This window comes from Pristis pectinata, chromosome 37 (genome assembly GCF_009764475.1).
Source record: "Pristis pectinata isolate sPriPec2 chromosome 37, sPriPec2.1.pri, whole genome shotgun sequence".
Classification (NCBI taxonomy): Eukaryota; Metazoa; Chordata; class Chondrichthyes; order Rhinopristiformes; family Pristidae; genus Pristis; species Pristis pectinata.
In genome coordinates, this window is record NC_067440.1 from 13440527 (window position 1) to 13468403 (window position 27877).

General features: G+C 47.8%; 1 protein-coding gene across 1 annotated transcript in view; it reads right to left on the minus strand.

Moving 5' to 3' along the window:
• The window catches only part of acadvl (acyl-CoA dehydrogenase very long chain), a 61803-nt gene that overhangs the window by 20650 nt on the left and 13276 nt on the right, over positions 1-27877 (minus strand). Inside the window, exons 5-14 of the mRNA XM_052044719.1 lie at positions 26989-27053; positions 24290-24424; positions 20327-20471; positions 16055-16184; positions 14179-14304; positions 11425-11623; positions 6411-6515; positions 5486-5572; positions 2816-2878; positions 1160-1261 (exon numbers count right to left, since the gene is read on the minus strand). Of these exons, the coding sequence (XP_051900679.1) occupies positions 1160-1261; positions 2816-2878; positions 5486-5572; positions 6411-6515; positions 11425-11623; positions 14179-14304; positions 16055-16184; positions 20327-20471; positions 24290-24424; positions 26989-27053 (1157 nt within the window). The remainder of the gene's footprint in view (positions 1-1159; positions 1262-2815; positions 2879-5485; positions 5573-6410; positions 6516-11424; positions 11624-14178; positions 14305-16054; positions 16185-20326; positions 20472-24289; positions 24425-26988; positions 27054-27877) is intronic.

The following is a 27877-nucleotide window of genomic DNA, read 5'->3' on the forward strand; positions in this document are numbered from 1 at the left end:
AGAGGGTAGTATGAATCACCCAGGAAGGGTTAGCCAGCCTGACCTGCACCCAAAGATGGTGCTCTCACGAGGGAAGGAGAAAATTGTAGACCTCTTGCCTCTCCCTCTAGCTCATTACCTCTGGCCTTGAGGAACTGAACGGCCTCAACCATTCCCTCTTCTTGACCCCTTGCTAAATAGGCCATTAAACTACAGAGTGTGTCACAAGTTGGACTGATTCAGTCCTCACCTGTATTGATATGCATCTACCAGTTGGGAGCCGTGGATCCCTTCCACACCACCTGCACCCCTTCATCAGGAGGCTGTTCCATCAGTTGGGCCACATCTCCCCTGTTGGAATGATACCATTCAGCCCAGTGAGCTTGTGCGGGCTCTGTGAGCAACCAGCCGTCCCTCCTCTGCTCTCTCCCCACATCCCAGCATGTTTCCCCTTCCAGTGTCCCTCCCATTGCCTCCCGGTTCCTGTTGAATCTGCTCTCACCGCCCCTCCAGGCAGCACGTTCCCGATCACAACAATGAAACGCTCTCCTCTTCTCCCCCCGGTTCTTCTGCCCACCCCCTTCACTCCCTGTCCCCCGGGCACCCACCCTCCTGCCCCGGGAACAGTTCCCCCTCATTCACTCCCTGTCCCCCGGGCACCCACCCTCCTGCCCCGGGAACAGTTCCCCCTCATTCACTCCCTGTCCCCCGGGCACCCACCCTCCTGCCCCGGGGAACAGTTCCCCCTCATTCACTCCATCCCAACCCTCCCAGATTTTGGTCACTGACAAATTTAAACCCCTTGTCCTTCCCCCTTTGAAGGTACGTACACATTAATCCACTGCAACTTCCTCATTACAGGCACTGCATAGGTTCTAGTTCCAGTTGTCCATCTATCAGAAACAGAGAGGATGAGGACAGGCAGAACACCTAAAGCTTCACCAGAGTGAGAGGGGTAGAGAGCAGGCAGCACGAAGGTGCAGTTGACTGAAGGCGTTTGGTACAATTGCGGCAATTGCTCCACCTGCCACAGCCCCTGAAGGATCCGAGTGCCAAAATGATTGGGCTCAGCTGCTGGGCTTCCTGTGCTCAAACGAGGGAAGTCTTGGTGCCAGCAGGTGGGAAGACACTCGGTCTCAGTCTACAGTTTACCCAGTACCTACCAGTGTAAAACACATACCTGAATACCATTCAATGCAACAAAAAGGCGGAGAATATCATTCGTTCCCTCAAAAATACGGAAGATTCGAAGATCCCTCATCACCCGCTCGACCCCGGCATCCTAAAACAAGTTATAGACTTGCAAATCACTGCATCATGTGATCATTAAATTCACACTACTGTCTTCAAATTCCCGTGGTCTCCCCATTGTAAACTCTACCAGCCCAACTCCCACAGAAACCTCTGCGACCCCTCCACCACTGGCCTCTGGTACATCCCCAAACTAAATGTGAAAGGTCTTTGGCTTCTTTACGATGTTAAAGCTGTGCCAGGTAGATTTTACAGTTGTGTATCAGGAGGGATAACGTGGTTTCTCTTGTTCAAGTCACAATGTTTAGGGATTGCCAGTGTCAGTACATTCGGGTTGGAGGTAGCCGTCATTCCTAACAGCACACTGATGCCAAATGCTGTCCCAGGACAGCTCCCAAACCACCCACTCCGCCAGGTCTCTACGGCACATCTAGTTGTTGGAACGAGAAGCTGCAGCATGCGGGGGCTGCGCTCACTGTAAGGGAGAGCCCCGAGTTAGAAAGCCCCAGGGCTCCAGGCCCCACACCAGCATCAGTTTCAGATTCACATTAGTTTATTGTCATGTACACCAGGGTGCAATGAAATTCCTTGTTCATGTGAAGCTCACAGAGTAACCAGTACACAAGGTAACAGTAAATACAACAATACAGTGACGTGCAAAAACTACGGAATGGTGCAAAGTACAGTAGTGCAAACTGAGAGAGTGCAAAAGGAAATACTGATGTGACAATAACAGAAGAGGTAGAATTAAGGGTTCGAGAAAGTGGCAGCACCACCAGGAAGGGGATACGAAGGGTGACTGGTTCCGGAGTCTGACAGCACTAGGAAAGAAGCTGTTCTTGAGTCTGGTTTCAAGCTCCTGTATCTTCTCCCAGAAGGTAGAAGAGAGAAAAGGGAATGGACAGGGTGGCAGGTATCCCTGGCAATATCGTTAGCCTTCCTGATCCGCACTGTGTCAGGAGGGTGCTGCACTGGTGAAGAACCTCTTAGGTGGAGTACTCACTGGAGTTTCAAAGAATGAGTGGTGACTAACAGGGAGCTGCTGAGAGGACACAAAGGGTTGGCCATTTAGGACTGAGGAGCAGAGAAACTTCACACTGAGGGTGGTGAATCTTTGGGGTTCTCACTCCTAGAGGACCCTTAGACATTGAATGTATCCAAGGATACGATAAGTAGACTTAAGGTCATTGAGGATTGGGGCAGGAAAGAAGATGGAGCTTGAAGGCTGCCCATGATCTTACTGAATGATAGAACAAGCTCTAGGGGCCGAATGGCCTGGCCTGGCTCATGTTCTTGGGAAGGACCTCAGTGAGATGTTAATCGGAGGCCCAACCCTGTGGGACTGGAACAACTCACACCCCCTTCCCCAGTGTTTTACATAGGACACCCGCTTCTGGGTGATTGAGTTGTGGTTTGGTGCTGACACCTGATGTGATATTTCAGACGACTGGTAGGGAGTGGGGGGCGGTGGGGGTGTTGCGGGGGGAGCGAGTGTACAATGAATTAGTTAGCTCCAGTCACAAGACTTTTTTTTGCAGACAATTGGACACAGAGAGGCAGCAGACACCATAACTCTGGCACTGACCTTCATGAAGCCCATTCCACCCATGAGCTGGATGCACTCGTCAGCAACTGTCCAGGCAGCCTCCTGTAGAGACATTGTGAGCAAGGCAGAGTTACCTCCTCATCCAAGTCATTACCACCTCCCACCTCAGTCTCTGCAGCGGAAGTCAGTCACCCGACAATCACGGGGATTCTTGGGTGAACCACGACAGAAGGATTTAGCTCCAGGCTGGGCACGGCAAACCCATTTCCACTCTCCAAACTTATGTAAGCTGTGGAAGAATCCAATGGAAGGTATGGAACACCTCAAACTGCCTGCAGTAGCAGTCAGGTTGTTGGTTCGAGATGTAACCGAGGCTGACACTGATAACACTGAGCGAGGGACAAGCTGTCAGTGCAGCTTTACCTCAGTACTGCCCCATCAGAAACCTTCCAGACGAGACATTAAGGTCCCCTTCTGCCTCCTAAGCTGGTTGTAAAAAAAACCATGACCACTATTTTGAAGAAGTTTCTTGGAGTTTTGGGACCAATATTTATCCTTCCTCCAACATCACTAAAACAGATGACCTGGGCCATTGTCAAGTGGTATCTGACACTGTGCATATTGCCTGCCACATTCCTTGGTTTAACACTTCAGAAGTTTTCACTGCTCCAAACATTTTGTGATGTCCTGAAGCCATGTAAGATATCAAAGAAGTGGGAGCTTTTCCTTCCAGACTGCTTCAGTGGAGGAAGTGATTTACTCACTGCAGATGCAACACCTGTCCTTTTACCTCTTCCCTTCCCACCATCCAGGTAATTATCTTTCAGTCCTGGGTTCAGTGGGCAGGCACAACCATGAGCTTTCTGCTCCCATTCCACTCCCACTGTGACCTGTCTGTGCCTTCCGACACTGTTATATTAAGACCCAAGGTCAGTCTGAAGAACAGCAGCACACCTCTGAGTGCAGCCTTCCAGACTCCATATCCTTCCATAATCTTGGCTCAGTTTCTCTCTCCATTAGCACGGCCTGACCTGCTTAGCAGTGCTGCCGCTCTGCATTTCACAGCTTTCACATCCCTTTTGTTTGTATTTTCTCTCTCTAAACTCTCAGACTTCAATTTTTTTTTATCTCTAACTATCCTCATTGATCCATCAACCAGGTTACTTCATCAATAGTTTGTCCTCACAGCAACCCTGTCTCTCTCTATCAGAGGTATTCCTTCCCCCTCTGTAATATAAAAAATTTACTTTTTTTTCCTTTCTTTCTCAGTTCTGATCAAGTCTTAACTCGAAAAGTTAGGACTGTTCCTCTTCTCACAGACGCTGCCTGACCTGCTGAATGTTACCTGCAGAATTTTGTTTTTATCTCTGACCTCCTCGTCTTTGGCCACCTACACTGTTCATCTTCTGACCGGACACATCACACTCTCCCACACTCAGCATAATCAGCCGCTGTAGTCCCTCAGCTCAATTCCAGCAATCGCTTCTCTCTCACCTCCTCTGGCTGCTCAGATTGTGTTCATCTTCCCACCTCTCTCTTGGGCTCCACCACTCAATCTCTCAGTGGCCATCCCACCACAGACCTTTCCTTGTGTTCTCCACTCTCTCCCCACTTTCTCTGCAGCCTAACACGTGTTTTTCCCAGTTACGATGAGAGATCAGTGGCCCGAATTGTTAACATTGAAACATAGAAAATTCGATCCTTTGAACCTGCTCCATCATTCATCATGGTACAGCACCGAAACAGGCCCTTCGGCCCACCACTTCCATGCTGACCATTTTGCCTATCTGCAGTAATCCCATTTGCCCACATTAGGACTGCATCCTTCCGTGCCTTGCCTATTTGTGTCTGTCTAAATGCCCCTCAAACATAGTAATTGCATCAGATTCTACCACCTCTTCAGGCAGTGCGTTCCAGATATCAACCACTCTGTGTATAAAGCTTACCCCTCAGATTGCCTTTGAAACTCCTTCCTCTCACCTTAAACCCTTTGCCCTCTTGTTTTTGATAACCCTAATGGGAAAAAGATTTTGACTATCTACCCTATCCATGCCTCTCATAACCTTATATACTTCTATCAGGTCACCCCCTCAGCCTTGCTTGCTCCAGAGAAAACTATTCCACCCCATCCAACTTCTCCCCAATATAAAGGTCTTCAATCCAGGTGAATCTCCTCTGCACTTTCTCCAGTGCAATCACATCCTTCCTATCACGCGCTGACCAGAATTGTACACAACACTCCAAGTGTAGCCTGACCAGTACTTTCGATACGATCATGGCTGATCCTTCATCTCCACACCATATTCCTGCTCTCTCCCCTTAGATTTCTAGATACAAAAGGCATCAAGAGCTACCTCCTTCTTAAAAATATTTCAGCCCCTTGACCCTGTGGTAGAGAATTCCACAGGTCCACCAGCCTCACCAGGAAGAAATTCCTTCTCATCTCTGTCCAAATGTTTTACCCTGTATTTCGAGACTGTGACCTGTCATTCCAGAACTTTATTTCTTCCTCCACACAGGCTGCCTGACCTACCGAGTATCTCCAACAATCTGTTTTCAATATGGAAATGCCACTAAGCAGCAGATTTTAGGGATGATACCTGAGCTATAGGTTGTCCTGCAGTGAGTCTGGGATCACTGACTTGCTGTTTAAACCAGAGCAGTGGAACAGATAATGAGCAGCAACAAACCAAACAAATGACAACTCACGGAGGCAAAGATCTTGCTGATGGCTGCTTCTATCTGGAATTCTGTGGCTCCAGAATCCATGTTTGCACTGATCATGTAAGCCATGGACTGTGGGGAAGGAATGCAATATTAATGCTCATAGAGTTGACAGTCGCTACCCCTTGTTCCCCCACCGTACACCACAGCTTAGGTTTGCAGTCTCGTTTGAGTCAAAACCTTGTGGGGACAGATCCTGCTCCAGAGAGTTGAGGCAATAATACAAGCTGACACTCACTGAGGGTACACTGCCCTGTTGGAAGGGCCGGTGCCAAGGGAATGCAGCACTGTCATACTGGCTGCAGGAGGGGCGGTACTGAGGGAGCGCCACACTGTGGGAGGGGTAGTGCCGAGGGAGCGCTGCGCTATGCAAGGGGCGGTGCTGAGGGAGTGCCGCGCTGCGGGAGGGGTGGTGCTGAGACAGTGCTACGCTGCAGGGGGGTGTTGCTGAGGGAGCGCCATGCTGCGGGAGGGGCGGTGCTGAGGGAGCGCCACACTGCGGGAGGGGCGATGCTGAGGGAGCGCCGCGCTGTGGGAGGGACGGTACTGAGGGAGTGTCCTACAGTTGAGTGGAGCACTGACCCATCTGATGAAACATTTAACTGATACCCCACCTGTGGACTCCACACCGTTATTTCCCTGGCTTCCTGGTGTTTATTTCCCAAACAAGTCAACGCTGCCGCCAATCTGGCTACTTATCACCTTTTTGTGTCGTTACTTGCTGCGTGTAACTTTGCTGCTGTTTCCTTGTATTGGCCATCCTTTAACTAGAACTTTGTTAGCAGCAAAGACCCCAGAAATCCCTGATTAGTCTCTTTGTGGAAATCTCCTGTGCGCTGTGCAGTAGGAAGGGTTGATCTGCAGCCTCCAGCTGAGCAGCTGGTGTTCCTGTGGCTGCTTGACCTCTCACCTCTGTCACATACTGCAGCATCGCCATGTGGGCAACCTTCTCCTGGATGGCACCAAAGTTGTAGATCTTGTTCCCAAACTGGGTGCGATTTGCAGCATGGTCAACCTAAGGAGAAACAGTCGAGGGTTACCGCTCCGACCCAGATTTATTATAGTGTTGCAGGAGTGCTTCCACTCATGGGCCTGTCCAGAACTACACCCACAGAATTCAGATGGCTGTCAATAGATCCACTGGGGAATTCAGGAGAGAATACTTTTACCCAGAGAACATGAGACTGGCAAAAGGTGATTAGCACAGTGTCTGTAAAGCTGAGGTCATGTAATATTCTACTAACCCCATGTCCTAACGTGCACCAGGTTCTGTTCAGCCGTCATTCCCTACGTTGGTCTGCCGTTAAGCACACCTTGATTAGGGAAGTTATCATTGTTTCTGAACCTGCAATCTCTTTCGGTCCTACAACGTCCTGAGATCTCTGCGTTCCTTCAATTCTGGATTCTCCACCATCCCCCGATTTCTGTCGTTCCACCAATGACGATCACACCTTGAGCTGTCTCAGCCCGGACCCAAGGGGTTCCCTCCCTGCACCTTACCACCCCTCTCTTCTTTTAGATGTGCCTGAAGTGGCCTGGTGTTACATTTTGTTTGATGTTGCTCCTGTGAAACCTCTCATGTACTTTAGCTGCATGCAAAGCTCTGCATAAATCCAAGATCATCGACCTGAAACATTTTTCTCTCAAAAAACGATGCTGCCTGACCTGTTGAGTATTTCCAGCTGTTTGTTTCAGATTTCCCGGACCTTCAGCATTTTGCTTCTGTGTAAATCCCATTCCTGTTGGTTATGCTAGTGGGTCATGATCATAACCCAGAGCCCAAGTGCAAATTTAAATTCCTATAAAGCAGTTAAATAAGATTGGAAACATCTGGGGACAAACAGTGAGCACCAGCAGCACTGACCATGAAATAGCTGAACTGTCCATTTGCTTCACTGATGACCTTCAGAGATGGATTCCCAACATCAGGGGTTCATGAATATAACCAACAGCAGCTTGGATTTACACTGAAGCAAGATCCTCCTCTGCATGTCACACAAACAAACGTAATTAACACTCAGCTACAACCTGGGGCATCAACAGAAGAGCAGTAAATGTTGGCCTTGCTAGCAATGCTTGCATCTCAAGAAGTAACATTTTTTCTTGACAACAGTCGTACAAATCTGTAAACATTCCCCAATAACAATACTGCACATTGCCAAACATTCTAATGATAACAATCTTTTTATCTTTAAAACCTCAGATACAACAGAAAAAATGTTTTAAAACTGCTCTATGTAACATAGGATGGGCAGAGTAGAGCAGCTGGTGGAACTGCTGCCTCACAGCTCCAGCAACTAACCCTGCCACCTCCGGTGCTGTTAGTGTGGAGTTTGCACATTCTCCCTGTGACTGCGTGCGTTTCTTCTGGGTGCTCTGGCTTCCTTCTATATCAGAACGACATGCGAGTTGATAAGTTAATTATCCACCGTAAATTGTCTTTAGGGTGAGGGGCAGAATCTGTGGGGAGTTGATGGGAATGTGGGGAGAATAAAATGGAGTTAGTACAGGACTATTGTAAGTGGTTGTTTGATGCCAGCATGAACTCATTGGCCTTGGGGCCTGGATCCATGCTGAATGATTCTATGACTCAGTGGCTGAGGCAGCCAACTATACTTCAATCGCTGCTTCAACTGATTATGTAAAGAGATGCACCATAGTTGCTTGATATGTCATTGATACACTGCTATTGAACAGGAAACTTCTTTCTACACAAAGGCGGTGGGGTAGTGTTCAGACAAGGGCTAAACTCTAGCCCCAGGGCACCATGTCATTTCAAACAGTGGCCACAGCATCATCTACATCTACCAAGGAGGCGATAGCCTTGGTTTAACAGCTCTTCTACAAGAATTCGCAGGGCCAAGCTCCTTCGGTACTGGATCCCGGGTCTCAGCCCAAATACATTACAAGCTCAGTTAGGGAAATGTTGGTCTTTCAGAGGCACCCACAGTTTGAAAGTGAAGAAAAAGGGAAGATTTACTGCTAAACTGTTTCTCTACTTTACTAGTACCCTGTTGGTCACTGAGCACTCTGGGTGTCCTATAGCACGGAAAATTCCCTTCAGCCCAGGGTCCTTGCTGACCAACAACCACCCAATAACAGGAACACTGCACTGGTCTCGTTGCAGGGTTTTGACCTGAAACATCAACAATTCCTTCCCCCCCACACCCCCCACAGATGCTACTCAACCCATTGAGCTCCTCCAGCAGATTATTTGTTGCTCCAGATTCCAGCATCTGCTGTTCCTTGTGTTTCCTACACTGATCCCATTTTATTCTCCCCACATTCCCATCAACTCCCCCCCAGATTCTACCCCTCACCCACACATTATGCACAGCTTACAGTGGCCAACTAACATACCAGTCCTGAGGGGGAGAAGGGTCAAGAGTGAGAGGGACAAGAAGGGTAAAGCAAAAGACTCGGGGAAAAATACTATCATCATCTACTTTTGTGATGGAGTTAAGGTCAGTGGAATGGCTGCCCAGGCTTGGCTCAGTGCTGCCCAGCACCAAGGGGAGGCAGAATACAAAGCAGCAGCTTCGAAAAATAACTGCACCCCCCACACAGCCCACCTTGTCCCCCTACAGTCACACACTGACAAGCTCAGTAGCTTCAACAGGAAGAGCTCACAGAAAAGCCACAGCTGGCTGGGAAAGTCCCTGCTTGTTAGCGGGCCTGTGAGGCAAAGGCAGGCCGAGCTCTCTTGCAGGCAACAACCCCTGCTGCAGCCCAACCTCTGAAGCTGCTGATTCACAGCAGAAGGCAGCTTGCCAGATCAGGGTGCCCCATCCATGACCCTAAACGTTCATCCCCTTCACCACCAGTGCAGTGGCTGCAGTGTGCACCACCTGCAAAATGTGCTGCAGTTACTCAGAGAAGCACCCTGCCAACCTCCCCCCATCACCCCCCCCCCACCCCCCGCCACAGAGCTGTACAGCACAGACATAGGGCCTTCAGCCCACCGCATCCATTTTACCCATCCATACTAATCCCACTTTCCTGTATTGGGACCCTTTCCTTCTACGTCTTTGCCTATTTACATGTGTCTGAAACACAGCGATTGTAGCTGGTGGTGGAACCTTCCAGATATCAACCACTCTCCTACCCCTCAGATCCCCTTTAAAACTCCTTGCTCTCACATTAAACCTACGCCCTTTTGTTTTTGATACCCCTACCAGAGGAAAAAGATTCTGACCATCTACCCTCTCATGTATATTTCTCCTATCAAAGGACTAGGGCAGCAAGTGCAGGGGAACACCGCCTCCTGCAGGCTCCACCAAGTCACACACCATCCTGACTTGGAAACATTTCGTCTCAATAGGTTTAAACCAAGGAACTCTCTCCCCAGTGGCATCTTCACTAGAAGAACTGCAGCTCACTCCCACCTCCTCCAGGGCAATTGGGGATGGACAGTAAAGGCCAGTGATGCCCACATCCTGTCAATGAATAACAGGAACCCCCATTGGGTGCTCCTGGATTGCTGGCTAACACCTACAGCAGGTGTTGAAGAGTCAGCAGGGAGTTCTCTCACAGTGGTGAGGAGGTCATAGGTGACACTCAACATACTGAGTTAGGAACAGGAATATTCTCACTTCCCCTGGTCTCACGGAAGCCAGAGTGATCAGCAGTGAGCTAGGCTTCCCATCCACTGGGATCAGCTCTATCAGCGGAGATGGAGCATGGGCAGCAGGTTTCCCCAGACTGTGTGGGCTCAGTGTCTCTTCCTGACAAACCACCCACACCTGGTTAATCCTTCAGCAAGTCAGATAACGTTACATAATGAATGCACTGCCCTTTCTCCAGTGTCTCATGTCCCTTCACATTCCATAGCTCAGGCAATACTTCACAAGGTGCTTTGACCTTGTACTGTTTATGAAATGAGGATGCCCATTAACAGCAATATGATTACAAGCGGATAGTTTGTTTCAGTAGTGCTTATTGAGGGATAACTAATGCCCATTACACCACTGGGCCCTACCTTTCCGTCCAGATCCACATCCATCCCCTCAGTGGTTGCTCAACTTCCCAGGGAACTACTTCATAGAATAGCTCGGGAGTTATCCACAATTTACTGCGGCCAACGTTTATGTCTCAACAGACTTCGCTGAGGAATAGATGGTCCGATCTTTATCGCCTTACTGTTTGTGGGAGCTTACTGTGCACAAAATAGAAGCCATCTTTCCTAAATTAAAGCAGTGATAACATTGCCAAAGTACCTCACTGTGAAGCCCTCAGAGACACCCTGAAAGGGATGCACTGGAAATGCAGTTTTTTTTTAAAGAACTATATTGGTGACACAAACACCTGACTTGCAGGATGTTTCTGTTCTGCTCGCAGCTCCCCTACCACACCAAGAACTTGGTCCCCGAAGTTGGTTCCTGATGGCAAGGTGCCAAGGGCAAGGGCTTCTGCCATCAATGACTGCCTCATCTCCAGAAATCCCTTCACAGCTAGTTAAGCCTCATCTCCAGGTTTACTTCTGTTAAAAGCTATCAAACTCTCTGATATTCTCAAATATTAAAAAATATTCATAATTACTGTTGAAAAATATTTGGTTTTAACAATTAGTATTAACATTTGTAAGAAATTCCAAACAAAAACACTAGAAAAACCTTAAAACATTTTAAATTAACACATCTACAGGCAACCCTCTCAATTTCACTTCACATTTTGCGTAACTGCTGGGGAACAGTAGGAAGTTGGTACCGCACCAGTGGGCTTCATGAGGAGTTTGTCGGAACATGGTCAGAACAACAGCAACTAGGAACTCACAAGGAGCTTGGGACTTACACACTCGTGTAATTGGCCCTCCCCACAAAAACCATCCATAACTCGAAAAGAACTTGTTTAATATGACTAACGGTCCATTGGCTCTGTTGTCATTAGTCAGTCCTCACCGAGGGAGCAGGATCAGGAACACTTACAGCCCGGCTAATGACTCCTTTCATCGTTCCAGAGAGGGCAGCTGCCATGCCGAATCGCCCGTTGTTCAAGATGTTCATGGCCACCTTGAATCCACCGCCAAGCTCGCCCAGGACATTCTCAACGGGCACCTTCACATTATCAAAGTGGACCTCTGCCGTGTTTGATGCTTTAATCCCCATCTTCTTCTCTGGTGGACCACTGAATCACAGGTGTAAAAGGACATGATCTCTCAGCAGAGACTTGTGACACTTTAAGGCAGAGAGTGCAATAAATCCTCATGATATTCTCAGGTTCTGTGCCACCTGGAGAATTGTGTTCAGCTTCAGACACCGTACTTTAGCAGGGGTGGGGATCAACCATTGCCCCAGGGAGGAGGAACTTCAGTTCCATGGGGCTGTTTCCTCAGAGCAGGTTCATGGGAGGCTTAATGGAGATGTTGGGAATCAGGTAGGGTTGAGGTGGAGTGAATGAGGGGAACTGTCCCCTGGGCAGGAGGGTGGGTGCCCGAGGACACGGAGTGAAGGGGGTGGGCAGTAGAACCAGAGGGGAGAAGAGGAGAATGTTTCTCGCAGTAAGTTGTGGTGATTGGGAACGTGCTGCTTGAAAGGGCGGTGGGAGCGGATTCAACAGGAACTTCCAAAGGGAATTGGGGAAACACTGGAAGGGGAAATGTGGCGGGCTGTGCAGAGGGAGCAGGGGAGGTGGGGCTGGTTGTAGAGCTTGATCACAGAGCTCGAAGGGTATCTATTTCTGGGTATCATAAGGAGCCGAAGAAATCTATCACTGATGGACTGAAGTGTCAGACTTTGTCTGGATGTCCCTGACATCCAGGGCAGAGTGCAGACTCCAGACACAGTCTGGTGTGCAGTGACACACTGGCGGGAACAACAGCAATGCGCACCACCACCTTCTTAAGGGCAGTAAGTGCTGAATTTTCCAGTGATGGTCAGCCTGGAAATGAAGTTAGATAACCTGGCTGAAGATCAGTGGAGGTAGAGACCTGGAACTGTAATCTTCAAAAAAAACTTATTAGCAATGTGTGACATGGGGATGAGTGCAAAGTGATGACTTTTAGCTGAGAGTTGTGTGGGGAGACTGGAACACATTCTATGCAGTGAAGTGTAGACAGCCAGTGATGGAGAAATAATATCTGATGTTACATCTCCAGGCCAGAAACCAAGGACTTTCAGAACAAGGTATCAAACTTCAAAAAAATTCTGTGCTAAACCACAGCAGGCCCTTGGGGACACTGTAACTGGCTGCTTTTGTACCCAACCAGCTCGGTAGGGGGATAGATACATCATCCACAACCAAGACTCATTCCTTCAGATAGTATCTGTGGAGGTTGTTTCCAGCACAGCAGCCAGGGAATTTATACACATTCGAGAATAAAAGGTTCACATTAGTGAAGATAACCATGAAGGTAAGAAGGGGTAAGTTCAAAGAAGATGTGTATTTTTTTTATTTAAAACAGAGTGGCGGGTGCCTAGAATGCGCTATCAGGGGCAGTGGTGGAGGCAGATACGATTGAGGCATTTAAAAGGCTCTTAGATAGGCACATGAATGTGCAGAGAATGGAGGGTTACGAACACTGCGCAGGCAGAAGGGATTAGTTTAGTTAGGCATTTAATTACTAATTTAATTAGTTTGGCACAAGATCGTGGGCTGAAGGGCCTGTTCCTGTGCTGCACTGTTCCATGTTCTCAACTATAGGATTGTCATAAAACCCTCAGATCCACTCACTGACGTCCCTCAGGAAAAGAAACCTGATACCTTTACCGGGTCTGGCCGTCACACGACTCTAGGCTCACAACAAATGGCCAACTCCTAACTGCCCTCTGAAATGGCAGACATCCAGTTCAGGGATGGGGGAATAAATGCCAGCCTTGCCAGTAACGTCACATGCTGTGAAAGAGCGAGAGGAACTGCTTCTATCCCAGTCTGTTTGTGAGATGGTGTCTTCAGGAGTGGAGTGCGGGGGGGTGGAAAAACACCCCTGTGGGGGAGGGGTGCTCTCCACAGGGTGAGGAATGTGGAACCAGTGTGACAAAGTTTCATAGATTGCTCCTTTAATAAATATTAGATATTGAAAAACTCAATTTTTTAAAAATTAATTGTGACAGATAAAATGGACATTTATTTTTCAGCATCCACTTTTCTTATTGATTTGAATTTTTACTATTGCACAGAATTTATCACCGACAGTCTGACATTAAAGGCTTTAAACGAACCTGTCAAAATATAATGCAAATGTGCACATCTACAATATAACTCACTCCATTCATTTGGCATTTAAGTTACATTCATACAAAGAAGTAAAACGCACAACATCCTCAGCTTTTGGCTGCACTTACAAGAGTTGTCTGATGGTGGGTTTATAAATGAATTCTAGTTATTAGCAATAAAACATTTTTTGGTCTTTGAGTGTGAGGGGAAATCGCCATCTGCTGGCACTTAACGATAAATATCATTTTTTTCCAGTTAAATTGAGAGAGGTGGCTGCAGATGTGAAGTAGCTGTAGCTGTTTCTCAGGGGCAGAAGCACTGTGTGAGCACAGCATCGAGGCTGATGATCCCAACACTGCATGGAGGCAAAGGAGAATCCTGGGCTGAGTGGGTAGGGATTTACTCCTGACAGAATTTACAGAGAATCTGCACAATAGGGATTCAGAGGGGAACTCTTTGACCAGAGGAACCCATGGTGTCAGGACATTTTTTTTATCAACACAGATTAAACCTGCAGGCGGACCCACCTGGTCACCCCACCGAAACCTCTCTCCACAATGAACGTGGTGATTTTGTCCTTCACTTCACCGGTCCTCTCATCTTTCACTGGCACCTTGGCGAAGACAGTGAAGATATCTGCCAGCCCACCGTTACTGCCAAAATACACAGATCTGGTTACAGTGTTCTGCTCATTCTCATAGACGAGAGCTACCCCAAGGCTCTTTAATAGCTACAGACCCAGGGATATGGTGTCTTATCTATGGACAAAAGCTCACAGCACTGGAGACAGAGCACGTTGATTCAGGTCCAAATGCCAATGCCCCCTGCTAACACACAATCAAGAGTTCACTACACACATTCTAATTTAACAGGCAAATCTCTCAGCAAGTTGAAGCTAAGAGATCGGCTGTGAATTACACAATGGCAGAAGGTGCAGGCCCAACTGCAGTACACACCCCACACACCCTCTGTTAGTTCTGTGAACAGTGCTCGAAGTGTGCACTAACTGCCAACTAAACTCGCCACAAGAAAGCTGACTCTTGTGCTGGTTGCCAAGAGACAACATGGTAATTAATTTAATGCCAGTCAGCCTGCAACAGGAACAATGTAAACTGTTCACTCGCACACCTGCAGGCTGTAAATTCTGCTGAGAGGGTTCTTAACAAAATATAAATACAATTATTTTCTCACTTTTTGTCTCTTTCTTTCCTTCCTCAGTCCAGGTTTCCCAGTTCTTCTCCTCTCCCACTTGACTCCAATCCACCAATTTCCCTTCTCTGTCACTGCTCTCCTCTCCCAATCCCCTCAGTTGAAGGTGCTGGATGTGTTGTTTAGTCATATCAATGCATTGCCCTCTGGAGCTCATTCTACTGAAGTCAATGGGCTAAACTTTGGAGGCTTTTTTTACAATACGCTGGCACAAGCTTTGAGTGACTGGGACTGAATTTCCATGCACTTAGGGAGACAGAGTGACGGCTCTGTTGTTCTCAGAGCAGTTCTGGTCACCACACTATAGGAGGGATGTGGTTGTGCTGGAGAGAGTGCAGGGGAGTTTCACCAGGATGTTGCTTGGATTGGAGGACTTTAGTTTTTGGGAGAGATCGGATAGCCTGGAATTGTTTACCCTGGAGTGAAGGAGGCTGAAGGGTGACCTGATAGAAGTCTTTAAGATCATGAGAGGCATGGATGGGGTAGATAGTCAAAATCTTTACCAATAGCGAGGGTATCAAAAACAAAAGGGCACGGGTTTAAGGTGAGAGGAGGGTTCAAGGGGACTGAGGGGTAGGCTTTTTTTTTGCAGAGAGTGGTTGACATCTGAAACATGCTGCCAGAGGAGGTGGTAGAGACAGATACAATCACTGCATTTAAGAGACATTTAGACAGACCACTAAATAGGCAAGGTATAGAATACAATGTGGGTAAATGGGATTAGTGTGCAGATGGGCAAAAACGTCAGCATGGACATGATGGGCTGAAGGGCCATTTCTGTGCTGTATCAGTCCATGACTCTATGTGGTACCACTGAGAGGACAAGCTGCAAGGTGCCACACTGGTGCCAGGACATCCTCGATGTTGCTCTCTCATCCCTCGAGTGCAGCGTCCACTCTGTTTTCTACTCTCCGCTTCACTAAACAGAGGAAGGACTGTTCACCACTTACCCTTTCACTAAACCAGCTCTGAGGGAAGGCCATTCAGCCCCTCAAGCCTGTCCTGCCATTCACTGGGAACAACTTGTACCTTAATCCCATCTGTACTTACTATCGTATCTCTTAATACACTTGGCAGGCCTGAAAATTGAATCCAGATGTGAAATGAGCTGCTGTTTGTGAGCTAGAGCCCGCCTCTTCCACCGGTCCGTGCGTGGAGAGCGCTGTCCCCACCTCCACCCAGTGATCCCAGTACCTGATCCAGATTTTGCCCCCGTTCAGGATGTACTGCTTTCCGCAGTCGCTCTTGACGGCGGTGGTTTTGATGGAGGCCGCGTCAGACCCACTCCCAGGTTCCGTCAGACAGAAGGCAGCAATAGTTTCACCTGCACAAAGAATACCTGCATTTATATAGTGCTTTGCATTGCTACAGGATGTGCCAAAATGCTTCACTGCTAACGAACCACTCTTTGAAGCAATGTAGGAAACAGTACAGGCTACTTGTGCACAGTAAGATCCCACCGAGAATGATAATGAAGGTGTTATCAGATGTTGGTGACATTGGCTCAGGGCTAAATACCGATCCCAGGATAACAGAGAAAGTATAACTCGATTATTCTTTGAAAAGTATCTTTGGGTTTTTGTACCACCACTTCACTGGGCGGAAGGGGCAATGGAGAACTCCTCCAACCATGCAGCATCTGTTCAGCCCTGCAGAGGTCCAGCATTCCCAGGGAAGCAACAGGAAGTGTTAGACGGTGACTGAAGCCCCTTCTATGCCGTCCCATCACACACTCCCAGGGTCAGACACAGAGTGAAGCTCCCTCTACACCGACCCATCACATACTCACGGGGTCAGACACAGAGTGAAGCTCCCTCTACACCGTCCCATCACACACTCCTGGGAACACGTTCGATGTAGAGTGAAGCTCCTTTGACTCTGTCCCATCACAACTTACCAGGGCAAGAACAACATGGGTCAGACACAGAGTGAAGCTCCCTCTACACCGACCCATCACATACTCACGGGGTCAGACACAGAGTGAAGCTCCCTCTACACCGACCCATCACATACTCACGGGGTCAGACACAGAGTGAAGCTCCCTCTACACCGTCCCATCACACACTCCTGGGGTCAGACACACAGTGAAGCTCCCTCCACACTGTCCAATAACACAGTTCTGGGCATGGGCTAGACACAGAATGAAGCTTTCTCTGCACTGTTCCATCACGCACTCCCAGGGCAAGGACAGCACGGGTTGCATGGAGAGTAAAGCTCCTTATACCCGGACACTGTTTCACCTCCCACCCCAGGTGTTTCCAGGTGTTCTGAACACAAGCAGAGCCCTCCTTGGAATTGTTGGATTGAAATCATGGAACAGCAGGGGAAGGAAGACAAGGGTGGGAGTGGTCTATCAACCCCCAAAATGTGAGCTCTCACTAGGTCAGAGCATCAAAGGGGAATTATCGAGGGGATGATCGAAAGAAACTGCAGTTATCATAGGAAATTTTAATTTACATATTGATTGGATGAACTAAACCAGCAAGAGTATCGTGGAAGAATTTATGGAATGCATCAGGGATTGCTTTTTAGGACAGTACATTGCCGAGCCTACCCGGGAATGGACTTCTTTTTAAGATCTGGTCTTGCGTAATGAGGAAGGATTAATAAGGGACCTTGTGACTTAGGGACCTTGTGACTTAAGGGAGTAGTAACCACAATATGATAGAATTCCAAATGCAGTTTGAGGATGAACACCACAAGTCCACAACCAGTATCTTCAATTTAAATGAGGAGAGTTATAATGGTATGAGGGAGGAGTTGTCCAAGGTGGACTTGGTCAGTAGAGGCACAGAGGCAGATGCTCAAACAGCAGGTCTACAATGCTGAGCAAAAGTTTATCCCAATCAAAACGAGGGATTTCATGAGAAAGAGGCACAATCTGTGGTAACAAAGGAGGTAAAGGATAATGTTACATTGAAAAGTTAGAAAGTAAATTTTGAGAGAAAACTTCCATGTAGTATAAAACAAACAGTAAACGTTTCTATGGATATGTATATAAATAGTAAGAGGGCAGCTAAGGCAAATGGGCCCTCCAGTGACTGTGGCTGGTGAATTGATAACAGCAAACAAATAAATGGCAGATATGTTGAATACATTTTTTTCTGCATCAGTGGAAGATATGGCGAAAGAAATTTGGCATGTCCCCTTTGACACTCACCAACTTTTATCAATGCACCATAGAAAGCATCCTGTCTGGATGCATCACGGCTTGGTACAGCAACTGCTCTGCCTGGGACCACAAGAAACTGCAGAGAGTTGTGGACTCAGCCCAGCGCATCACGGAAACCAGCCTCCTCTCCAAAGACTCTATATACCTCTTCCTGCCTTGGTGAAGCAGCCAGCATAACCATAGACCCCACCCACCTGGGTCATTCTCTCTTCCCCCCCCTCTCCCATCAGGCAGAAGATACAGGAGCCTGAGGGCACATACCACCAGACTCAAGGACAGCTTCTACCTCACTGTTATAAGACTATTGAACAGTTTCCTTATACAATGAGATGGACTCTGACCTCACAATCTACCTTGATGTGACCTTGCACCTTATCGTCTCCCAGCACTGCACTTCCTCTGTAGCTGTGACACTTTACTCTGTATTCTCTTATTATTTTTACCCTGTACTACCTCAATGCACTGTGTAATGAATTGATCTGTACGAACGGTATGCAAGACAAGTTTCTCACTGTACCTCAGTACAAGTAATAATAATAAACCAATACCAATAATATCTCTAAAATATCAGACAGGCTAATTTCAAATAACATGGTACAACTTACAAAAATCTCAATTAGAAGGGATAAAGTATTGGAGAAATTCAGGGGTTTAAAGTTGGACAATTCGCCAGGACCTGATGGACTGTAAGTTAGGATTTTAAAAGAAGTGGCTTCAGAGACAGTGGACCATTGGTTGAAATTTTTCATTATTTGCTAAACTCCAGGAGGGTATGAAGATTGGACAACAGTCAATATAACTCATTTGTTCAAAAAAGGAGACAAGCAGAAGGCAGGGAACTACAGGCCAGTTAGTTTAATAGCTATTCTTGGCAAGATGCTGGAGTCAATAATTAAAGAGGAAATAGCTAATCATTTAGGAAAGCTGAACATAATTAAACTGAGTCAACATGGCTTTATGAAAGATAAATCACGTTTTACAAATTTGCTTAAATTTTTTGAGGATGTAACACGGAGAGTTGATAGAGGGGAACCTGTGGATGTAGTATATTCAGATTTCCAAAAGGCATTTGACAAGGTGCCACATAAGAGGCTGGGGCATAAATTTAAAGCTCATGGTATCGGAGGAAGTATGTTAGAATGGACTGAATGTTTTCTATAAAACAGAGACTTGGGATAAATGGGTCCTTTTCAGACGGGAAGGAGGTAACTAGTGGAGTTCCCCAGTCCTTGGCCCACAACTAGTCACAATTTACATTAATGACCTGGAGGAAGGAACAGTGTGCAAGGTTCCCAAATTTGCCAATAATATGAAAATAGGTGGAAAGCCACGTTGTGATAAGGATACTGTGATCCTGCAATGGGATATAGACAGATTAAGTGAGTGGGCAAAAGACTGGCAAATGGAGTTTAAAGTGGGGAAGTGTCAGGTCCTGCACTGCAATAAGAGAAATAAAAGGCAGGTTGCTATCTAAATGGAGAGAGACCAAGTGAGTGAAGTACAGGGGGATCTCGGTGCTCCAGTACGTGAATCACAAAGAGATAGCAGGCAAGTCCAACAAGTAGTTAAGGCAGCAAACGGCATTTTGCCTTCGTTGAGAGGGGGTTGAAGTTTAGAAATAGGATAGTTTTGTTACAAGTGTACGGGGTGTTGGTGAGGCCACACCTGGAATACTGAGCACAGTTTTGGTCCCCTTACCTAAAACAGATACAGTAACATTGGAGGCTGTCCAAAGGAGAGTCACCGGGCCCATTCCTGGGGTGGGAGGCTGTCCTACCAAGAGAGGCGGGACAGTTTGGACCTGTATTCCTTGGAGTTTAGAAGTATGAGGGGTGACCTTATTCAAACATGCAAGATCCTAAGGGGGCTTGACAGGGTAGATGCTGGGATGTTTTCACTGGTGGGAGATTTCTGAACAAGGTGACAAATCTAGAAGGGGCAGGTCCTTTAAAGCTGAGGTGTGTAGAAATTTCTTCTCACAGAGGGTGGCGAATCTCTGGCATTCCCTGCCCCAGCAGGTGGTAGGAGCTGGATTGTGAGAAGTACTTAAAGTGGACATAGAGAAATATTTGAAAGATTGAGGAACTGAGGGTTTGGGGAACTGGCACAACACAATTTGATACCTAACCAGGACCAATTTTCAGAACACAGCACAGACCATGCCACAGAATGGATGTGAAACCCTTCCAAAGAAACTGAACTCAGTTCATTCCTGTCCCCACTCACCACTACACATCTACACCACCCCAACCCCCACCCACCCCTGCCCTGTTCTGCTGTTCAATGCCACACACCTGTAGCCAGCTTCGGAAGGTATTTCTTCTTCTGAGCATCATTTCCGAACAAGAGGATTCCCTTGAAGCCGATGGATTGGTGAGCACCCAGAGTGATACCCACTCCCAGGTCATGCATGCCAACGATCTCAACCAGCCGAGCATACTGTAAAACAATGACATTACTGCTGACATGCAGGAAGACTTCTAACCCAAGGTCTAACCCCAATCCTGTCCCTGCCTGGGCTCTGGCTCTCCCCCCAATCCTATCCCTGCCTGGGCCCCGGCTCTCCCCCCAGTCCTGTCCCTGCCTGGGCTCCGGCTCTCCCCCCAGTCCTGTCCCTGCCTGGGCTCCGGCGCTTCCCCCCAATCCTGTCCCTGCCTGGGCTCCGGCTCTCCCCCCAGAGCTGTCCCTGCCTGGGCTCCGGCTCTCCCCCCAGAGCTGTCCCTGCCTGGGCTCCGGCTCTCCCCCTAATCCTGTACCTGTCTGGGCTCTGGCTCTCCCCCCAATCCTGTCCCTGCCTGGGCTCTGGCTCTCCCCCCAATCCTGTCCCTGCCTGGGCTCTGGCTCTCCCCCCAATCCTGTCCCTGCCTGGGCTCTGGCTCTCCCCCCAATCCTGTCCCTGCCTGGGCTCTGGCTCTCCCCCCAGAGCTGTCCCTGCCTGGGCTCTGGCTCTCCCATGCCCTTCCTCAGGGCACAAGAGCTGATTGTGGGAGTGACCTGGAGAACTTCATCCAGCAACATCGAATAACAGGAGCAGCAGAGGCTACTCGTCCATTCAAGCCTGCTCTCTTATTCCACATGAGCACGATTGATCAATGCCTGTGCTCTACTCTCTCTACACTCATGACCACGTGGCTAAGCACAGTTCAAACACTATCCTTTAAATCTACCGATGACACCACTGATGTTGGTAGAATCTCAGATGGCAATGAGGAGGCTTACAGGAGTGAGATAGATCGGCTGGTTGAGTGGTGTCACAACAACCACCTCACACTCAATGTCAGCAAGATCAAGAAACTGATTGTAGACTTCAGGAAGGGGAAGTCGGGAGAACACACACCAGTCCTCATTGGTAGAGGGGTCAACGGTGGAAAGGGTGAACAGTTCCTGGGCATCAACATCTCAGAGCTTCTATCCTGGGCCCAACACATTGATGCAATCATGAAGAAGGCATGCTGATTGCTCTACTTCATTTGGAGTTTGAGGAGATTTGGAATGTCACCAAATACTCTTACAAATTTCTATAGAGAGCATTCTGACTGGTTGCATCACAGCCTGGGATGGAGCCTCTAATGCACAGGATCACAAGTGGCTGCAGTGGGTTGCAGACTCAGCAAGCTCCATGATGGACACAACCCTCCCCATCATTGAGGACATCTTCAAGAGGCTGTGCCTCAAGAAGGTGGCATCCATCACTAAGGGCCCTCACCACCCAGGACATGCCCTCTTCTCATTACTACCATCAGGGAAGAGATACAGGAGCCTGAAGACCCAAACTCAACGATTCAGGAACAACTTCTTCCCCTCTGTCATCAGATTTCTGAATGATCCATGAACATTGCCTCATTATTCCTGTTTTTGCGTTATTTATTTATTTTTGTAATTTATAGATTTCATGTCTTTGCACTTGTACCACTGCCGCAAAACAACACATTTCACATTATATGTCAGTGACAAGAAACCCGCTTCTCAGATTCCTGCTCCCTTCCATCAGACCTTGATGCCTTTCGTGCCAAAAAATATGGCTTGGCCTCCAGGGCCCTCTGTGGTGGAGAACTGAGTATCCTGAGATCGTGAACCTGTTGCTCTGCTCCTAGCCAGGAGACACATTCTCCCTTCACCCAGTCTGTCCAGCCCTGATACAATTTTGTACAATTCCATTAAATCTCCTCTCTTTCTTAACTCTGGATTGACAAAGCCTGTATTCACCAATCTCTCCTTATACAAAACAGTCTGGTCAACCTTTGCTGCACTTCCCTCTGTGACAAGTATGTTCCTTCTTAGTGGGTCATGCCACATCTGTGGAGGGAAGTGGACAGTCAACGTTTAGGGTTGAGACCCTTCATTGACTGTACATTTTCCTCCACAGATGCTGCCTGACCTGCTAAGTTCCTCCAGCAGTTTGTTTTTTGCTCCATATTCCAGCATCTGCAACCTCTTGTGTCTCTATGTCCTTTCTTGGGTAAGTGCATGGAACCTTACAGTGAGGAAGCTGGCCATTCAGCCCATCATGGCTGCAGCGATGCAATAAGTCCCATTCACCCTGCTCTTCCCCCATAACCCTTTTATTACCCCGTCAGCAAATCCTTCTGCACCTTTCTTGCTCCTGTGCTATCCAGCTTCTCATTAACCAGTGGAGTCATGATCTACAGTTACTTATTCCCAAGGGATACTGAAAGACCATTCCAATTGTTTCTCCATGTCCTCTGATCAGCAGGAAGGTGGGAAATATTACTTATTTGTTATGACACAAGAGGCTATCCCATTTCCTCATTCAAAAACAGCTTCTTCCCCACTGCTATCAGGTTCTTGAACCGACCTGAAAAATCCCAACACAGCCCCAGACGGTATTTCTTTTCCTCTCCCTCAACTTGCACTTGTTATGTTTATTTTGTTATGTAAGTTATGTACAACTTATGTTAATTTAAGTTTATATTAACTTACATTTGTCATGTATGTAATGTACTGAGCTGCTGCTGCAAGCAGCTAATTTTCATGGCATTTATACCCTGGGTATGTATAAACTTGAACTCTTTACTTTTGTTAAGATAGTAAGGTTAGGAAGTTGTGGGCATGCTATGTTGGCACCGGAAGCGTGGCGACACTTGTGGGCTGCCCCCAGAACACTCTGCGCAAAAGATGCATTTCACTGTGTGTTTCGATGTACATGTGACTAATAAAGAAAACTTATCTTCTCCTGCATCCCTGCAAGTTATTCTCTCTCACAAGCCCATCAATGTCCCTTTAATTCTTTTGCCACTCAACTAAACCAGGGGTAATTTACAGTGCCTTGGTCTTTGGGATGTGGGTGGGAACCAGAACATCCGGGGTAAACTTACACGGTCACAGAGAGAACGTACAATCTGCACGAGGACAGCACCCAAGATCAGGTCTCTGGAGCTGTGGGGCAGCAGTGTTACCTGCAACACCACTGTGCCAGAAACAATAGTCAGCCTGTGACTATAACCATCCTGAGAACCCCACCCCATCCACAGCAGATGAAGTATGTGTGTGAGCACATTGCATGGAGACAAAACTAGACCTCATCTGTGATGCTCAACTGTGAGGTTGAATATCCGCACTGGCTCCACAGGCCTTGTGCGACTTTGGGTAATAGTGAGAACCTAACCCATTGGGTAAATTTGGCCAAGGTATTTGAGAAAGGAGCCACACAGCCCCTTGAGCCTGTGCCACCATTCAGTGTAGGCCTACAGACTCCTTCTAACCATCTTGGTTCCATAACCATCATGAAGATATTGCCTTTTGGAGAAAGATCAAGCCTAAACTCTCTGGAACTTAGCAGAACGAGAGGCGATCTCAGTAAGGCAAGTTCTGAGGGAGTGTTTGCCCCAATGGGGGAATCAACAACTAAAGGGCTGAGTCTCAGCACAGGGGCTCAATGGCTTAAGATGGAGATGAGGAGTAGTGCCTTCTCTCAGAAGGTTGAGTCTTTGGAATTCTTTCCCCCGGAGGCTTGTGGAGTTACCTAGCACATTCAAGATTGAGATCGACAGTCTTTCATCCTTTAGAGGAATCAGGAGTACAAGGATTCAGAAGAAAAGTGGGGCTGAGTTCAGGATCAGATCAGCCATGATCTTACTGGATGGCAGGGGAGGCTCGAGAGGCTGAGCGCCCACTCCTATTTCATACATTCTTATGTACCAGAGTAGGTCAAAACTGGCAGTAAAGTTAGACATGGGATTGTTTGGTAATTCCAGATGTGCTGACTGGGAATGCTGTCAGCCCTTGGCCCGTTTTACCTGTGTGTTGGTAAGTCCCAGTCCCCCGAGTTCAGAGGGCACCTGCAGACCGAACGCCCCTAACTCCTTCAGGCCTTGCATCGTACTGTCCTCCACCATCTCTAGAGAGTCGTTGGCCACTGGGTCATTGACCTCCTGCAGAGGGAAAAGGTCAAGATCCATCTCAGAACACCCAGTTACACCCACCACCTGCTGTCGCACAAAGGTTATCCTGCTTCTGAATGTGGCAGGTTACAGAAATCGGGGGGGGGGGGGGGGGGGGGGGGGGGGGGTGGTGGGGGGGGAGAGATGCTGGGGCTAGAGGGGGTTTACAGAGACAGGGAGGAGTGTAGGGGCGGGGGGGTTTACAGAGACAGGGAGGAGTGTAGGGGCGGGGGGGTTTACAGAGAGGGAGGAGTGTAGGGGCAAGGGAGGGTTTACAGGGGCAAGGGAGGGTTTACAGAGACAGGGAGGGGTGTAGGGGCCAGAGGGGGTCACAGAGACAGGGAGGGGTGTAGGGGCCGGAGGGGGGGTGGGTCACAGAAACAGGGAGGGGCGTAGGGGGTCACAGAGACAGGGAAGGGGCCGGGGGGGGGGGGGGGTCACAGAGACAGGAAGGGGTGTAGGGGCCGGAGGCAGCAGGGTCACAGAGACAGAGAGGGGTGTAGGGGCCAGAGAAGTGATGGGATCATGACCAATTGACTGACAGAATGCCGATAATTTGAAATCTAAGCTACTGCCGGACAGGAATATATGATGGTGGCGAGTTGAATGGTGTTGGAGACCATTTGGACCATCAAGGCCACGCCAGGTCTTTTAAAGATGTCTTCAGACAGTCCTGTTTCTCTACTCTTTCTGCATTGCCCTCTACAATATTTCCTTCCAGTACTGATCCTGATCCTTTCTCCAGGTTCCTGTTGAATCTGCTTCCTAAGCATTCGCAATCACCAAAAGTCACTGTGGAAAAAGAAGTCTCCCTCCTCCCATAGTTTGAAAAACGTTTTAATAATTGTGCCTTTTTAATGTTAATATTTCATATCAGGCAAAGCCAATATAGTTTGGTGAAAGGGAAATCAGGTTTGACCAGCTTTGGAGTTCTCTGAGGAAGTAACATGTGCTGTGGATAAAGTGAAAGCAGTGGGCGCACCAAGATTTCTGGAAGGCATTTGACAAATGTCGCAGCAAAAGCTATTAAGGAAAACAATCTCATGGTGTAGGAGGCAGCACACTGGCACGGATCGAAGATGCTGGCTGACAGGGACCAGAAGGGAGGCATAAGTGAATCTTTTTCTGGCTGGCAAGGTGTAATGAAACAGTGATCACTGCTGGGGGCTCAACTTTTTACAATTTCATGAGTTGAATGAAGGGACCAAAGGTATCTTTGTTAAATTTACCGATGATACAAAGGTAAGTGGAAAAGCAAGTTATGAAGGGGACAAAAGAAGATTACAAAGAGAGATAGATTAAGTGAGTGGGCAATGAGCTGGCAAATGAGTATTATGGGAAAAGTGAAGTTGTCCATTTGACAGGAAAAATGACAAAGTAAATTATTTAAATGGCGAGAGGTTGTGGAGCTCTGAGAATCAGAGGAATCCTAGTGCATGATTTGCAAAAGACTAGTATGTGGTATTAATATGCAAAAAGGGAAACAAACAGAACGTTACTATTTACTGCTTCAGTTATATTGGGCATTGGTGAAACCACATCTGGAGTAGAGACTATTTGTTTTTTTATTTAAGGATGTTAATACATTAGCAGTTCAGAGAAGGTTTACCCAGACCCGTACCGGGAATAGGTGTGTTGTCTAATGAGGAAAGGTTGGATAGGCTGGGCTTGTATCCACTGGAGTTTTGAAGAGAGGGGACTATTGTAATATACAAGATCCTGAGGAGTTGTGTCAGGGTGGATATGGAGAGGATGTCTCCAATTGTGGAAGAATCTAGAACTAGGGGTCAATGTTTAAAAAATAAGGAGTCATCCACTTAACTCAAGTGAGGCAAAATGCTTCCTCCCAGATGGAAGTTGTAGTCTTTGGAACTCCCTGCCTCAAAGTGCAGTGGAAACAGAGTCATTAGACATTTTTAAGCCAGATGTAGATGGATACTCAATCAACAAGGAACTGAAAAATTACTCGGGGTGGACGAGAATGCAGAGTTGAGGTTATAGTCAGATAAGCCATGATGTTATTGAATGGCGGTGCAGGCTTGATGGGCCAAGTGGCCTACTCCTACTTCGAATTCATAGCAATATTGAATCTGATTGTGAAGGTGGTGTAATGGAGATGTAATCCTTGACCTCTCTACTCCCTATCAGATATGGAAGATATTTCATTTACTTCAAACCTTGCAGACCAAAAGACTGATGTTGTTCTCGGATTAACCCCTACGTAGGGAAGATTCCTACAGATCTTCGATATCTCCGTTCAAGATGCTGACCATCATCGGCTTCATGAATCTCCCAACTAAGAGAATGATGTTTGTGTGCAGCAGCTAATTAAGGATGGAAACTGGAGGAAATACACAGCATCTGAAAGGAACATTCAGAGATCTTTGGCCCCAGTCAGAAGCAGGAGCATCACCCAAAATGTCCACTACCCCTCTGATCAGCAGAGGGCCAGCTTTTTGACTCCAACAATTTCCCTGACAGAGTAGAAAATAAATAGGAGGGGCAGGGAGGAAATGAAAGAGATTGGAAGGAAATGGTGCAGTTAAAAAACATACCTCAAAAAACCTGCTGACGGGCCCCATCAGTTCTTGGAGAAACTGGGCCTGTTCATCATTGAGAACTGGACAAACACACATTGAAAGAGAGGTGTTAGTTGACCCTTGGAAGGGAGAAAGAAAACCCTTTGCTTAGAACTTGATTTTTTTTTTCTCTTTCTCTCTCTTTTCCTGCTGCGCCACCCTCGCACTTTGGTGCCTAGAATTGGCTGCGACCCAACACACTCTATTTGCGTGCACTGCAATGGGTGCCCAGGACAATTGTCACAGTAGCCTGCCAATGACTTTCAATTTTCAGCAAGCCCCGAGGCCCTTAAAGGGTGATGGCACTTTCTTGGCCATGAAAGTATGTTTCTCGGCACCAAGACCGCATGGGAGTGAGGGCTGCCAGCCATCGGCACAGTCAGAACCTGGGGTAAGGTCAGTGATTGGATAAGCAGGGAGCGTAGAGGAGAGAGGGGCCTCAAGGATTGCTAGGTTGGGAGATGGACGAGAGGCAATCAAAGGCAGGGTGCTGGGTTGATCGGGGCGGTCAGTGGGTTGGGAGGAAAGGCATGGGACTTTAGTCAGGCATTAAGATACAAAAACCTTGTTGCCCAGAAATGACCAACAATGGTTGCTCCTGGACCATGAGAACTTATTTCCTATGGAAGGAGCGTTACACGGTGAGTGATGTAACGAAAAGCACGCCTGGATGTACACGTGCCAGGAACTGCCAGTTTAAGAGCAGCATGGTGGAGCTACAGTCATGGCTCCAGGGACCCAGCTCCAATCCTGACCGGTCTATCCACGTGGAACTTATACAGTTCGCCAGCGACTTTGCGCATTTCCGTCGGATTCCCCTGCTTCCTCCCACATTCCAGAGACGTGCTGGTCGGTTAACTAGCTT